A 14,911-nucleotide genomic window follows, 5' to 3' on the forward strand; every position below is an offset into this window, starting at 1 on the left:
TATAGGAGCAAAACAGCTTCCAGCATTCATCTAATAGGCAACTCATTCGTGAACTACTGTAGGATCAGCAAACTGTAGTATGGTTAAGTAGTTAATTATAGATTTGTTTTAATACAGTAAAGTGCCTCCATTCTCTTCTCATCCTCAGAATGGCACATATGCTGGAGTTTGATGTTTTATCCTGACACTTTGTATGAGTCTTTTAGTCTGTGTGTGTGTGTGTGTGTGTGTGTGTGTGCGGGTTTGAATCCTGCAGTCGTTATGGCTTACGCTGTACTGCTTGATAACGCTGTTCTTCTTGACAGCAGAGTTATTCTTGTGTCTAATGCAAACATATCTGTTTAAACTACGCTTTTTTTAAATACATCCTGGTTTACATCAAATGCTTACTGCTAAGAAGCCATTCAGACAGTCTTCTTTCAACCATTTCTAACCACTTTAAACCTTTTTCAAAATGCTTCTTAACTCTATATGATGTAAATCATCAAGAATTGTTTTGGCCTCATTCGTCTTCCGTATTTTCCTTCTTTCGTAGTACAGCTTTGCTAATTGTTCAGACCCTCTGAATATGATGGTGTATGCAGATGACCTGTCAGCGTGCACATTGCCTGTGACCTCGAAGGCAAACGTCTACCATTACGCCTGCACTTTTCAAGTAATCAGTTGCAGAGGAGAAATAATAGAGATGTTTGTTTACCAGGTCGCTGGATCCTCATCTGGCACACAGTCATTTGTGACTGAAAACCTGGTCTTTTTCTTCCATGTACAAAACAATCATGTTGGCTTTTGACAGCAGCAATTCTTCCAAGCATCAACATTTTCTCTTGCAGGATTCGTTGGAGTGCTGCTGCCAAGTTCACAAATGGGTTTCGGAGTCAAGTGCCATCAAGTACAGTTTTTCTTTAGAAATACAGTAACTGAAAGCAGAGAAAGAGGCTACACTTGACATGGGCTGATCAAGCCCTACTTTGTGTTCAAATGTCTGAAAGAGAAAGCTAATTAATAGTAGCTCAGTGAAGAGACATACACAGCAAGCGAGAACACACAAGATTAAATATATATTTTTAAGGCATACTGATGAAGGCATATGGTTGATATTTGCTTCTAAGGCAAATGACAATAGTGAAGTTAATGTCTGTGTATACTTTTTTTAAATCAAAATGTCTCTTTACTTAAAACAAGTAGTTTCTGTCTTCAAATTAAATTGCTTCCGTGAACAAGTAGCGAGGATCTTGGACTGTGTAGAAGATTTACTAAAAAGCCTCTTAGGTGAATCTGGCTGAAAAGATACCAAGAGTGTTTTTATCTTTATTATTGAAAACTATTGTAACTCCTACTTTGTTGCACTTAAATCTTCTCTCATCATTAAAAAAGCTGATTAGGCCCATCATTAGTGGTGCTGTGCAACAATCCTGTGCATTGGTGGTGTTATATATGAAGTGACAGATGTGCATTGTGTGAAACGACACTGTAGCAAACTGCTTGATTAGGTCAATGTCAGTGTGTGTGACTTGATCAGACTAGCCATCATTTCACTGGCACAACTAATGCCATGGAGTGTGAAGCAGTAGCCTCAAGGAGCAAGTGGCTGGCAGAATGTGTGTGTGTGTGTGTGTGTGTGTGTGTGTGTGAGAATGGATCCACACAGTGTCCCCTGGCTGAACCCTGCTATATTCCCCTTTATGAACTTTAAACCATCAAAAACAGTTCCTATTCAATTTCCAGGCTAACAGACACAATGTCTAAAGGAATAAACACACCTTTTGGCTGACCAGAAGGCACACTCATGGCTCTAGAACCTGGATAAGGTGTACTGTGATGCCCAGGTAGCAGCATTGCTGACTTCTTGGAATGGCACATGCAGGGTCATTTAAAGTTAATTGGTCCAGTGTCCATCAAACGGTGACAGAGCACCACTGGCCAGATGTTTGGGCGGTGGACAGTTCTCAGCACTGCAGTAGCACTGACATGTTATTTAGGTGTTGTGCTGTGGTGTCATGTGGATGTCAAGCACGGGGTTGCTCATGATAGTCGAGCGTGAGACGATAGATGGTTATCCTGTCCATTACCATGTTTCTTCTCTATTTCACCAGTGACAGTACTGTATTTGTAGCTGTGCTGTCCTGTGTGTTTTGTGTTATTCTATGCGCTCTCCTCCTATTGGTGGCTTTCATGAGTCTTCTAGCAGTGACACTACTTGCAAAATCAGACAGATACAGTACAGACAGTACAGTACCTGGGTTGATCCATTGCTCAGTGATTTGTGAAACTGTTAAAACTAGGAAACAAAGGCACCACTTCACAACCTCCTACTTCGACACGTCATCTCACGAAAACAGAAACTAAGGGATGAGGAGTTCTGGGTTTGACTTGGTCATGCTGTGTCAGATTGCTATTAGACACGATAACTTAACTAGTTCTCGCATGCTTCCTTTTCCTCAATTTCTGTCCAGTCATGGGTAGATATTTTTGAAGTAGAATGTGTCTTAACCCAGAAATGCCACTGATTTGTCTGAAAACCCCAACAACATGGCATGACATATTGACATGACATATTATCTGGTCAGCTGTGGTCCTATGATGGTCTCTTTCCTTAAGATGTAGCCAATAAACTGGCTGTAGTCACCAGATAGATGTATCTAAAAAAAAAAAAGCTGGAAAATCATGAGTAACCTAAATAACAGAAGCTACATTATAATACAAAGCCACATTTTATTATGTAGAGATTTTTATGTTATTTTACATAGGTTACTGATCTGTTACAGCACTGCTGTACACATCTTTTCCATTAAATCCTATCATTCTCTTTACCTCATGTAGGTTCTGTGCTGTTGCAGTTGCGTGACTGTTCTGGACACACTCCTTTGGACCTGGTCTCCAGTGCGGCACTGTGTGAGGAGCTCATTCGCTCTGCTGAAGAAGGAGACGCAGCTCGGGCAGCCCAGAGCTCTTACGTGAGAGACATGGCCCTTGTGGAGACCTGCTCGTGTCTCCTCAGCTGCATCCTCCTCACCTATTTAGCCGAACAGCACATCCCCTCGTATGAAAGTGTAGAGCCAGGGCTGGAGCTCAGTCCATCTACAGCACAGACTTTGCTTAGCCTGAACACAGAGACAGTAAGTTCACACTGTGTAAACTCTAAAGCAGGAGCTCTGGCCCATGACCTGAGGACTCTGATGAGAATGGAGAAGTATGTGGGGCAGCTGAGTCCTGCGCTAACACGCTGCCACGGGACACACACCAGTCTGCTCATCCAGCTGCTGAAGGACCTGCAGGCTGAGGGGTCAGCACTGCTCAATGGCGAGTCTGTACTGTGACCAGCACCTAGCGTTTCCACATTTGCATAGAGCTAGCTCTTAATCATTTGTTCATTTGTTGATAGGATCAACGATTGTAGATAGATTTATCATGATTGTAGATAAAATAATAATATTTCTTATTTACTTTTATATTACTTTGTTTGAAACATAAGCTATAACTTGTATTATACTAAAGCTATAATGCTTAAACTAATGTATAGTTTCCTCTCTGACTTGTTTCATTATTCTTTTATTAATAAACAAACAAAAAGACTTTTTGTACTTTAACTCCATGGGAAATGAATAGTGATGCACTTATTTTAGGAAGTTAATCTCTACGCTTCTTTAATGAACAGGGATCAGAATAAACACCAGCAACCAAAAAGCCCTTCAGCAATAAAACACAATGTTTTGGACAAAAACTTGATGCTTGATTTCTTATATGTATCTAATTATATCTGCATTATAATTAAATCATTTTTCTCTGATCTATAAGCTATTTGAAAAGCCAGTTATTCAGTATTCATGGTTCTGTGAACCCCAGATAACCATCAGGGACGGTTAGCTGGATCCCTTATTGTGCACAACTTTCCATGAAGTAATGACATTCATCTTACGTGGTGTTTGGCGTAATTCTGCTGTGATACGGCCATCTTTTCCTACAGCCTTGGCTAGTTGTTGCTGAGTCGTTGTTGAGCCCAAATGGCACAGGACCTTAGTGCTTTTCCAGCACTGACTGAACTTCAGCTACATGCGTAACTAGCTTTCTGTTTCTCTCACAATGTCATGAGGAATCAAAACACATCAGGACTAACTGGCAAGGTGTTCCAAGATGGCCACCACACACACTGCTGATGTCATGGATCTTGGAGAGGGTGTACAACAATGTCCAGATAGCAGTATCACTGACTTCTAGCCCACCTGTAGTCCATAGTGAGCCAGTCTCTACTTAGATAAAGGAACTCCCTTGTGTCTCTCCTTTGTGGCAGATAAAGAGTTCAGCCTTATCCTGAGGGATCAGTCAGCTACCCATAAAGGGATTAACGTCTGCAGATCGGGAGTGATTGTTCTTCTCCCAGCAGTAAAACGGCTAATGTATTCCCAAAACGTGACGCATCTTAAGTTCTCACTGGAATGCCAGTGCATGTGTATTCAGCGTCGATCAGCGCACACCTGGACACGGCCTTTCATTCTGGCGAGACCACCAACAACGTGATAGACACGAACACTGGGCATGTGGCCCAGGCTGACCTGCACGTCATGCCAGGGAGCTTGGACATGGTTGAGCTGTCTGTCCAAATCCTTCTTTAAAGCTCAATAAAATCATTGCACTGAGGCACAGTGAATTCAGCGATGTGTAAAATGTATAAAAATCCACTCGCCAAGACAGGAGAGATGACTTTGTTGAAGGTCTCAGCTTACATGTGCACTCACGCAACAAGGTGTCCAAGGTGTCTGTGGTAAGGAGGATCAAATGAAACGAAAGAGAATTGTTTTGGTAGAAGGAAAAAAAGGAATATTTAGTTGGAACTTTTCACTGCTGCTTTCTGTTAATTATATTAAGATTTGGTACAGAGGTATATAAGAGTACATTAGGAACAATAGTACATGATCCAGGTTATTGTCTAGTAAAGTATCTGAGAATTTGCACCAAATGTTTTATGTGGTTATTATATATTTGTTCCACTTGATCATTATTATATTACTGTTATGCTTCTACTGTATGAGTGGTTCAACAGAAACCTCACCTCACCTCATTATTATGAATGATAATTATCTTATAATTCAGAATTTTCACAGCTCTACTCAGTTTTTTTTCTGAAATCCAGCTATGATCATGACTGTCTCAGTCTGCACTTAATTCTCCATGATGCAGCCTTTTCTACAGGTCTAACGTGTGGACCTTTAGTTCAATCCCATACAGCCTCCTTCTGTGTGGCACATTCTAAATGGACCCCACAGCGGACAGGTCTTATATAGATAGATCAGGCTCATCTGCGTGCCAGGTGGAGTTCAAGGTTCAGACCCTTTCACTCTACTGATCCCATTACAGCCCTTTGGGTCAAAACCAAAAAAATACTCAGCTCTCCTTGAAGAATGGCCCGTTTCCTGATGCGGGCCTTTTCAACTATGCTGCGTCTTCTAGAGGAAGGTGAGGAGAGATGGGTCCGGCGAGGTGAGACAGGACAGGACAGGGCAGGATTAGATCTGAACTCGAGACGCTGCACCTGACAGCGCAAGAGCAATGGTGGGTCTCATTAATAACAAACCCAAGTGTTCTTGCCCTCTTTTCTCATGTAGCGGTAATTATTAGCGTCTGGCTGTGCTGTTATTTGTAGCGAGGTGCAGCGTGCGATGTTCTGTGCTCATATTGAATAACAGCAGGGATCAGACAGAGGAGGGACGGCCAGACTAATAAATGATTAGGGTAGGGGAGCATGGTGGCTCAGAGCACAGGGGAGGCCCCTCTGGCCCCTTCGCATGAAACGAGCAGCCCCTCGATCACTCAGTGAGTGGGTGATATGTACATGTTTGCATCAAAGCCTGATTTCTTTGGTAGGAAGCGGAGGCCCAGCTGGAGTCGAGCACACACACTGCAACTCTGGCAGCGCGGCAGGACGATTAATGGCGGCTGAAGGAATCAGAGATGACCGATTAGACACACATTTTTGCACATTTTTTGAAAATGCCTTGTACACACCTGCATTTTATTCGATTGCAGACCCACCGCAAAGAATCTGAGAAAGTATCTTCCCTACATCTAAATAGCACTGCACCTCGTACACCCTGTGATCCCACCATGTTGAGATTCGGACCTCCGAGTTAGCTTTCCTTTCAACGTACTGTTGAGTCACACAATTGAAAACATTTCCCAGATTCTTCTCCCTTTGAGTGAAGACCAGTGCGAAAGTGATAGATGATAAAAATATTTAATAATCTTCATCTCTTTCTTAAAATGAACATTCATCGGAGGCATTTACTGAAATATTTTAGCGGCGCTCTCACTTTCCACCTTTACCTGCATTATTTCCCCACACCTCATGTGACCTCTGAGAGCTTAGTGATGATGGAACCAGCGCAAATATCATTAAACATCTTTAAGGGAAGTGACACACAGAGCTATACATCATAAATATCTCTTATCCATTTACAAGCATATTGTAATATATATATTTACATCAATTCAAAACAAAACATTTAAAAATCAGTGCAAATAAAAGTGCTGTAACCTTTTTTCCTTTTTGCCTTTTATGGAAATGTTACATTCTACATTGACGATGTTAAAAAGGTCCACTTTGGTTTGCTTGCAAATGTAGCATTCTGAAAACAAGACTGAAAACAGTTTTTGGATGGGAGATGCGCAAGCCATACAACACGTCTACTGAACAATTAAAAGAAAGTTGAACAGCACATACACACTCAGGCTTAGATTAATCGCTCCTTCAACAGTTCTCAAACATTTCTTAAAGAAGTCCTTTTTTTTTTAATGGAGATCACTTCGGTACCATCAGTGTCTTGGTCAATGGGGAGTGTGTTGTCTTTGTAAGAAAATGCTTTCAAACAAATCAATGGGCTTTCCATATGACAGATGTGCTTATAGAAAAGCAGCCATAAGGGAGTGTATTTTTTTTTTTAACTCTTCATGGAAGGACCGAACTTGAATAGAAGCCTCCTCTGATGATGCTGTGATCTTTCAACACTTGCTCACCAGAGATCCCTCAGGAGGCTCCCTACAGGCCGAGCCGTGACCTCTCGCTCAACCGTACGGATGAAGGAGAGGAGAAAGCATGGCGTGCCAAATTCAGAAAGGGTTCAGAAAAAAAGAGCATGCTACGCCCTCTTGGTCCTCTTCCCTCCACAGTGACGGTGGTAAACTCCTGCCCTGCGCCGCACCCCTGCCAAGTCCCTGAAGCAGCTTGTCACACACTATTGACATTTTCAAGAAAGCTATTCCCTACAATGAAGACACCCACAAAGCTGCCCTCAAAGTTTGGCCGCCTGTCATTGGTTTTAGAAACCGAATCTACAGTAAACAGTGGAAAAGAGATGCCTTTGTAGCTTGATTAGCACGTGGTGTACACGCTACAACACCCTCTGTTCTGCCCACCCACAATGACATCCATATTAGCAGGGTGGCACCTCGTGGAGACCCGGGCACACTGCATTGTGGCGAGGGGGGGTTGGGGAGTCTGGGAAAAGATTTAGTGTGGGCTAGTGTTCAGTAACCAAAATGGATTTTGTCACCAAAACTAATATGCCTCCTGTAAACACGTCAGTCTTTTTTTACCGCAAGAAAACCGAGCATGCATCATTCATCCCCTTAAAATAACCTGATTACCTAAAACAAATATCCTAGATGAATAAATACTGGCTCTCGGGCCAGGCAGTTGTTATTTTCCCCCCAAACACTTTAGTTACAGCTATAAATCGAACTGTAAAGAGGCTTAGCTGACAACTCTAATAACTGCTCTGGAGGACGTCGGGTTACAGCGCACAGCCTCACCACATTGTGGAAATTACAGGGTGCAAACTGCAACCTAACCATCATATTTCCCCTCCAAGATAGAGACGTGATGTGCCACTGTGGCTGGCGGTGTTATCAGCTGATCCTGCTATTTGTGGCTGAAGCCATTCCCTGTCTCTGGTCTCCCTCTGCTGCGCTGGAAGGACACCTTGGCTTTTAGAGCCATCTGCCTGATGCCAGCCAGTGACAAATTGCTCCTGCCGTACGACTCTAAAAGGGGTCAAGAGTTTTTCACACTCTCCTCTGCACTAAAAGTAAACAAGTATGGCGGAAACCCTCATGGTAATAATTAAAAGTGCTCCTCTGTTTTCACATTCACCGTTTGTGCTCCTCTGTCGAGAAACAGAGGATTAGAGAGAGAGAAAGAGAGAGAGAAGGAAAGAAAGGAAGGAAGAACACCTAGCCGGTCCAAATCAGTGCCGGTCCTTGGCATGCTAAATCTGAGTCCATGGGAGAAGGAAGAGAGCTATCCTGGGTTATTTTTCTTTCTCTTATTTGGGCTGTGACTTGGATCCAGTTTCAGCTCTCGGTACTGCACCTGTTAAAACACACACACACACACACAAACAGAATCAGGTGGGCAGTGTTAAGAATGCACTGACAGTGGTGCTGTGTGGGTTGAGAAGCTTCTGAAAAGCAAACAGCACTGAGGTCAGGGTGATGGGAAACAACATCCAAGAGCTTCTTCTTATAGCTTTTTCCTCTCAGAACCCAAAATGTCCTATTCAGAGCATTATTAGCGATGCTATTTCATTTTCGTGTTGTGTGTATGTGTTTTTTTAGCCATTAAATTTTCAAAGTGTTTTCACGTGGTAATCGCATAACCAGACCCAAACAGCACCGTTATAATTCAGAGCGATGGAGCAAATCGCACTGGAGTTGCTATACAAGGGCTGAATCAAAGAGGTCAGGGAGAGGGCACGTTAAAGATTTCCTCGCCAGCTTACATTTACCATGGTCGAATTTTCAGTTTAATCTCTTTTTGCCTGCAGGGCTGGCGACATTGAAGCGGCCTTAATCCACACATTGTGCAACCTTTTTCGCTCAAATCCCCTTTAATCAACGGACACAGGAAAGATAGTTTACTTCATTAGGCACAGATCCTCTGCAAACAGATGGGGAAAACTAAAAGTCTGTCACTTGTGAAGAAACCAACAAATGGTTTCAGGGGCTAGGGAACATTTGACTTAACCTGGCTGTGGCAGGAGGCTGGGGACTTACAATCAACTGTGGGTGGACCTCTCCCATCAGCCGGACCTGCCTGAGCCGGATTTTCCAGGGTGTGAGGCGGGAAACCAGCCTAGAGTGGATTCCAGTTCATCACAGCACCATTCACACACACAGTTACACACTTACTCACATCTAGGGACAATTTAACACAGCGAGCTCGTCTACTTGGGAGGTGGGTGAAAACTTGCGAGAACCTGGAGGAAACCATCACAGACACGAGGAAATCATGTGATGTAGCAATGCTAACCAGTGTGCCAATACAGAAAAACATTTTGATTGTTGGTAACATAACCACAAATTCTTCAAAAATGACAAATTAGGAGCTGAATTTATTTGGGGAATTTTATTTGACTACATAATTTATTAAAAGTGAAAAAGTTTCACACACGTTTCTTAACTGCTTTAAGACTTTAATTATATTTTTTGTATCTTCATTCCTTTTCCAGTGAAAAGAAAGTTCACATTCTTGTCTGTGGTTAACACACCTACACTACACTTCTGTGGAAAATGTTGGCGAATTCTCTTTAATCTCATCTGAGTGGGATTAATGAGAGACTTGCCAAAGTAAGAGTAAGAAGAAGAAACTCTGGACACACCAACAGACAAAGCCGCCGCCACAGCCTGTGCTCAGTGGTTGTGGAAGGAGACAGACGGTGTGTCGGTGTGCTTTGGCTGCAGGTGAGCAGGAGATTATGGTGCAACTCTTCATGTTGCAGTTGTGCAAAATCTTCAGCCATGCCACTGGCCCACAAAGCATCTGACATCATTACTGGTGTCTCCCAGAGAGATGTACAGTCTATCTAGTGCTGACTCAACACCATTAATAAAGCTCTAGTGAGCCAACGTTCTATCTCAAGACAATTTCGGTTAGAGATCCATCTTGTCCATCTTTCATCCATCCGTCTTACAGAATGAACAAGCAGAAAGCTCACAAGCTGAGGAGGTATGATGCATAAGATTAAAGGACTCATACGACTGTTTTTAATGAGCGTACAGCAAATATGAATGAAGCGATCGCTATGACCTTATTGTTTAAAAAGTGCTTCAGACTGAGTTTTGAACAGAATAAACAATCTGCTCATGATGACCAGAATCAGGCAAAGAAAGTGTTTCCAAAGAGCTGAAGGAAAAGTTGCTTTTAGGATCGCAACATTTTCCGATCTGCAGCTGGAAACCTTCCTGAACTAAGTAAACAAAAGTTTGCATGTCTAGGTGACAGGATACAGATCAATGTTCGTGAACCTAATGGAAGAAAAGAAGTGGGTGATGAAAACAACAATAAAAGTGCTATCAAAAGAGTCCTTCAGAAAAAGCGACTGCCGCAGAGATGCTCGGCACGTTACAGGTTCCATTACAGTTAACGGCTGACAGCTCTGCCATCTTAATTGGAGCAACATGCATTCACCCTTTTAATGATGGAGAGCTGTCCCGCCGAATAGAACCTGCTCTCTGAGAGAAGAGCGGAGACAAGAAGAACAGACTGGGAGGAATAGACGTTTCTGCAAGGAAGAAGAGTCAAATCAGTATGGTGAGATAGCAATTTGGAAAAAGTGGCTGGCACAAAGCAAACATCCATGGGAGAAGACCTTGAGCCGCTCAAAGGCTGCTCCACCCTCACTCCTCTCCCCCGTGTTGACAGCAGAAGGCTTTGAAGTGTGTATGTACAGAGGTGGCGCCATGTACACGAGTGCTTCGTTTAGCGGTGTCTCAGGCACCATCCCGGGACACGATGATGCTGAACGCGCTGTCGCCCCGCCGCTGAGCAGGGATCGGGATTTGAAGCCATAGAGGCGGCAGGCAAATATAAATAATATAAATGAAAGGAGAACATTTTAATGATACTATGCTATGCTCTTTACACAGGAAGATAGAGGGGGGAAAAATCTTCCCTGCTTTATCTCCAGTGACACCTAACCCAGCATTAGGGCTATTAAACGCTCTCCTAAAAAAAAGGCACAGACGCCCACAGATGAGAGAGATCTGCTCGCGTGTGTATTGTCAAGAGAAAGCGACATGTGCAAGCATGGAGCAAACTTTTGTTTTGTGTAGTTTTGGGATGTGCACTAATTGCTAGATGCTTGTACTGCTGATATACGCAGATGAGAGTGCCAAGACTGAAGCCACAGAACATGAGGACCTCTAAAATAAGTCTGGAACGATTCCGCAAATAGTGCTAGTGCCTTTTTTTTCTTCTTCGCTACCAAAGCAGATATGCCATATTCAGGTGATGAATCGGGCTGCGTGTGGAAACACTTTGTATGTCTTTTCATTTGCATACACCATAATGGCATTCTCGTGTGCTAATTGCTAGCGTCCCACTTTACATTCCATGTCTTCCCTGGCTAATGGTATCATAAAACATTCTAGCGATAGGACATGTCTCTAATACTAGGTTGCACGTACTTAAGTCAGCAACAAGAGCTGGCCTCGTTTAAGGGACATAAAAGATTCCCTTGGATCAGAGAGCTAGCTTACTCAGGCATGAAATCAAACCCATTCAACCGAGGGCAATATGTACAAGGTAAAGCTTGTCTCTAGGCATATTGAATCAGAAGAAAATGCATAAGATAAAAAAATAGGTGTACTTAACAAGTAGCTACCACACAGCAGGTAAAACCTATAGGATTCCAGCAGTGTAACAAAAAGACCCTGCAGCTCAGCATAGGGCGGCTTTACATTAAAGCTGAAATACATTTATATCCCTGGAGCTCTTATGAAAGTACACTTGAAGCCTGCACGCTCACTATAACTGCTATAGCCATGGAGTTTAAAACCTTAGATCTTTCTTGAGGGGAGTGAAATACACACCCAAACACTGAGGTTATTATGTATTCCCACAAAAACACCACGTACTGATGGAGTGCATTATGGTGCCCTTTATATAAAGAGTCATTAGCAGCTCATGAGTTCAGCTTGTTCTGAGGCTCCTCCAAATGATCTGTAAAGAGCCGGGTGTCTGCAGGGCTGTCGCTGTCAGGGGACAGTGCGGGAGGTTTAGGTCACAATGGGGCCTCGAAAATGGTGCTTCATTTGTCATCTGCATGAAACGCTCGAGCCTGCTCCTGCCCGCAGGACACACCCTGATTCTAGGATGCTTAATTTAAGTCATTGATGTCCCTTAGCAGCGCAGAGTGCTGTCCCCCTTGGGCGCGTGTAACCCAGAAAACAGAGGTGAGGTGAGGAGACCTGTGCAAGCAGCAGAGAGATGCAGAGCGGAACGTTCCTGAATAGTGCCGCTTCACATTATGTACCTTCTCGCCGCAACATGATACATGGCTTTTTTACAGACTAGCCCCAAGTCAATGTGCAACAACCTGGCACAGATTACCCCTGTGGTTCAGTCCTCCTGAAGTTCGCGCTGACCCTGCCTCATTAGCCAGCGCCTCCTCCAGGCCTTCCTACCTGCCGGAACCTTCTGTGCTCCAGGTGCTGTGGTTAGATGAACCTAAGGAGCACGTCCAGAGCTCGTTTGGGCCGGGCCACGTTAAAGCCACGTGGGGGTGAGAGATTATGACCCTCTAAAGATGAAAGGCAGCCTGCCACCCAGGGTCCATCAAAGGCAAGCGATCGGTCCTGGAGCAGAGCCGCACGACGCCCCGGCAGTCAGCACCACGGGGCTTAGCTAACACTGAGGAAGCCAGATAACAAGCAGGGCCTGCGTTTACAAGCGCAGGCTTTAATTGAAGTTAAACAGTGGCACCTTCCCTTACACAATACGAGTGTTTATATGAAGCAGGCTGCATGACGCTGATCACACGCTTAATATAGAGGCAGAGCAGGAGAGGATTACTTTACTTTACTCTAATGGCTTACAATAACAAAGCATGGCGAGTTACTACACAGCAAGAAGTCCATAAATCTGTGCATGGCAGCTGGTGCAGATTTCACTGATTTATATTAGATTTGAATGGCACAGACTCGCAGATCACATAGCCCATTAAGCCTAATTCACAATGCATTATAGAATTACATTTAATCAATTGGCATGAAGTTTAACTGGCAGAAAGTGACACAGTGTAAAGTTTAAGTGGAGTTTAACCCTTACATGCTGAAGTTAATGCTGGGGAGATTAGTGCATATGTGAGTGAGAATGGTTGTTTAAGAAATTTATTATAAACACAATTTATTTACATAACACTATACTTTCTTTCAATTTAATAATGTATCTAAGTTCCTGAAAAGGCTTTTGCAACACCTTGCCTTTAGCAATTACTAGAGAGAACACTAATCTGATATCAGCATAACATGATGGATCGGATATCCTAGAAAAAAAATAGAAACTTGATCTGATCTTATAAGAAATGAAAAAGATTGAAATTGGATTTGGAAAGGAACAGAAAATATCTACATAAAAAAGAAAAAAGAGACAATTTTTATTATATTATTTACACATTATTTTATTTATTATATTTGTTATATAATATAGGATATAGTATAATCTATAAAGTGACCTACAGGTTTGTGTAAGCATTTTTTAGCCATGTTCTTTTTCCTATATTTTTTAAGTGTTTCAGTTTTGACAAAAATAGTTTTTAAAGAAATGATACAGAATAGGTTTCGAAATCTGCTGACATTCAAGGTTTCAATTTTAGTGTAAGGACTGGAAAAGGAGAAGTGATAACATGCCATGGAAATCAACTGGAAACAGTTCATTAAACTGATCAACAAAAAAAACCCTGAGTCATCAGTTTGTTTTAATACTTAACTTTTGTTTTTTATGGGGGTTAAAATTAAATGAATAGCAAAACTATAAAAATGACTTAGGGTTAACTGCAGAGGAAGTCTGCACCTCAAACTTTCTGTGTCCAAAAGTGTGTCCTACTTCTTCTTACTAACAAACTGCTGCGTGTATTAGGGTTATTAGCTGCCCACAGGAGAGCACTATAGATAATAAGTTATTGCAGTGTACTGGCTATTCTCCAGTGTGTAACAAAAACTCCCAGAATAGTGCACTGAATAAGGTGTTGTTTAGGACAAATAATTACACGGACACTAATAATCTGAATATTATCTGACATGGGCAGTTATCTGATTATTCATGTGAACAGTACACTACAAGACATATATTGGATTGCAACAGGTTACTCAGTGCATTTGCACTATTAATCTCCAATTTTTCACTTTATTATACCGGCTTACATAAAGAGTAGAGCTCATATCATCCTACTGAGATTACCCAGTGATGACAACATAACGTGCAATCATTCGTTACCATTAAACACTCCCAAATAAATATTAACCAGTAAACTGACTGAAGAGCTATACCTAATATAAAGACCTTTTAGGAAAGGAACATAAAACAGTGTAGTGTTTATCATAACTGCTTTTCTATTCCTATTCCCATTTTTATTCCCATCCAATGCTACCCATTATCTCCACTAGACAGTGTTGTTATATGTATAGATGAACTCCCTGTTACTCCAGTTCAGGAAAAGCTGACATATCTTATGTGGTACAAGCCAAATAACATGCTGTGAAGCTCCAGGAAGATAAATGCATTTTGATAGTTGACCAAAGCAAAGATAAAAGCAGGTGTTAGAAGGAAAGATGGGGGTTGAAAAGTGACTGGCCACTCCATTACACCGGTAAAGTGTGTGCTGTGTAATTATCGACTGGAGAAAGTGCTTCACTTGGACCTACTCAAAGAAAGATGGTTAGATGGACAGATAGTAGGGTAGGTAGTTGGAGAAATGGAAGGTGCACCTACCACTTGCACATCGGAGGGCACTCTGGAGAGGAAGTCCAGCAGCTCGTTGTTGTCAATGTTGTACGGGTCTCGCAGCTTCTTCGTGAATTTATTCACCCCTGAAAGTTGGGCAGACACAGCAGCATTACACCTCAATGAGGGAGGACAAGT

General features: G+C 42.5%; 2 protein-coding genes across 6 annotated transcripts in view; one reads left to right on the forward strand and one right to left on the reverse strand.

Moving 5' to 3' along the window:
- slf1 (SMC5-SMC6 complex localization factor 1) overlaps nucleotides 1–3,703 on the forward strand; it is a 36,027-nt gene extending 32,324 nt beyond the window's left edge. The window contains exon 19 of the mRNA XM_058374771.1: nucleotides 2,821–3,703. Coding sequence (XP_058230754.1) covers nucleotides 2,821–3,317 — 497 coding nt within the window. The 3' untranslated portion in view covers nucleotides 3,318–3,703. The remainder of the gene's footprint in view (nucleotides 1–2,820) is intronic.
- Nucleotides 3,704–6,223: 2,520 nt separating this feature from the next.
- mctp1a (multiple C2 domains, transmembrane 1a) overlaps nucleotides 6,224–14,911 on the reverse strand; it is a 145,580-nt gene continuing 136,892 nt past the window's right edge. For 3 of the 5 annotated variants that reach the window (XM_058374769.1, XM_058374768.1, XM_058374770.1), the window contains 2 exons: nucleotides 14,762–14,859; nucleotides 6,225–8,362 (listed from right to left, as the gene is read on the reverse strand). In XM_058374769.1, the coding sequence (XP_058230752.1) occupies nucleotides 8,291–8,362; nucleotides 14,762–14,859 (170 nt within the window). In that variant the 3' untranslated portion in view covers nucleotides 6,225–8,290. Of the gene's footprint in view, nucleotides 8,363–14,761; nucleotides 14,860–14,911 lie in introns of all 5 variants that reach the window. The other 2 variants (XM_058374767.1, XM_058374766.1) reach the window with 1 other exon arrangement.

The sequence above is a fragment of the Hemibagrus wyckioides genome, linkage group LG22 (assembly GCF_019097595.1).
Source record: "Hemibagrus wyckioides isolate EC202008001 linkage group LG22, SWU_Hwy_1.0, whole genome shotgun sequence".
Lineage (NCBI taxonomy): Eukaryota > Metazoa > Chordata > Actinopteri > Siluriformes > Bagridae > Hemibagrus > Hemibagrus wyckioides.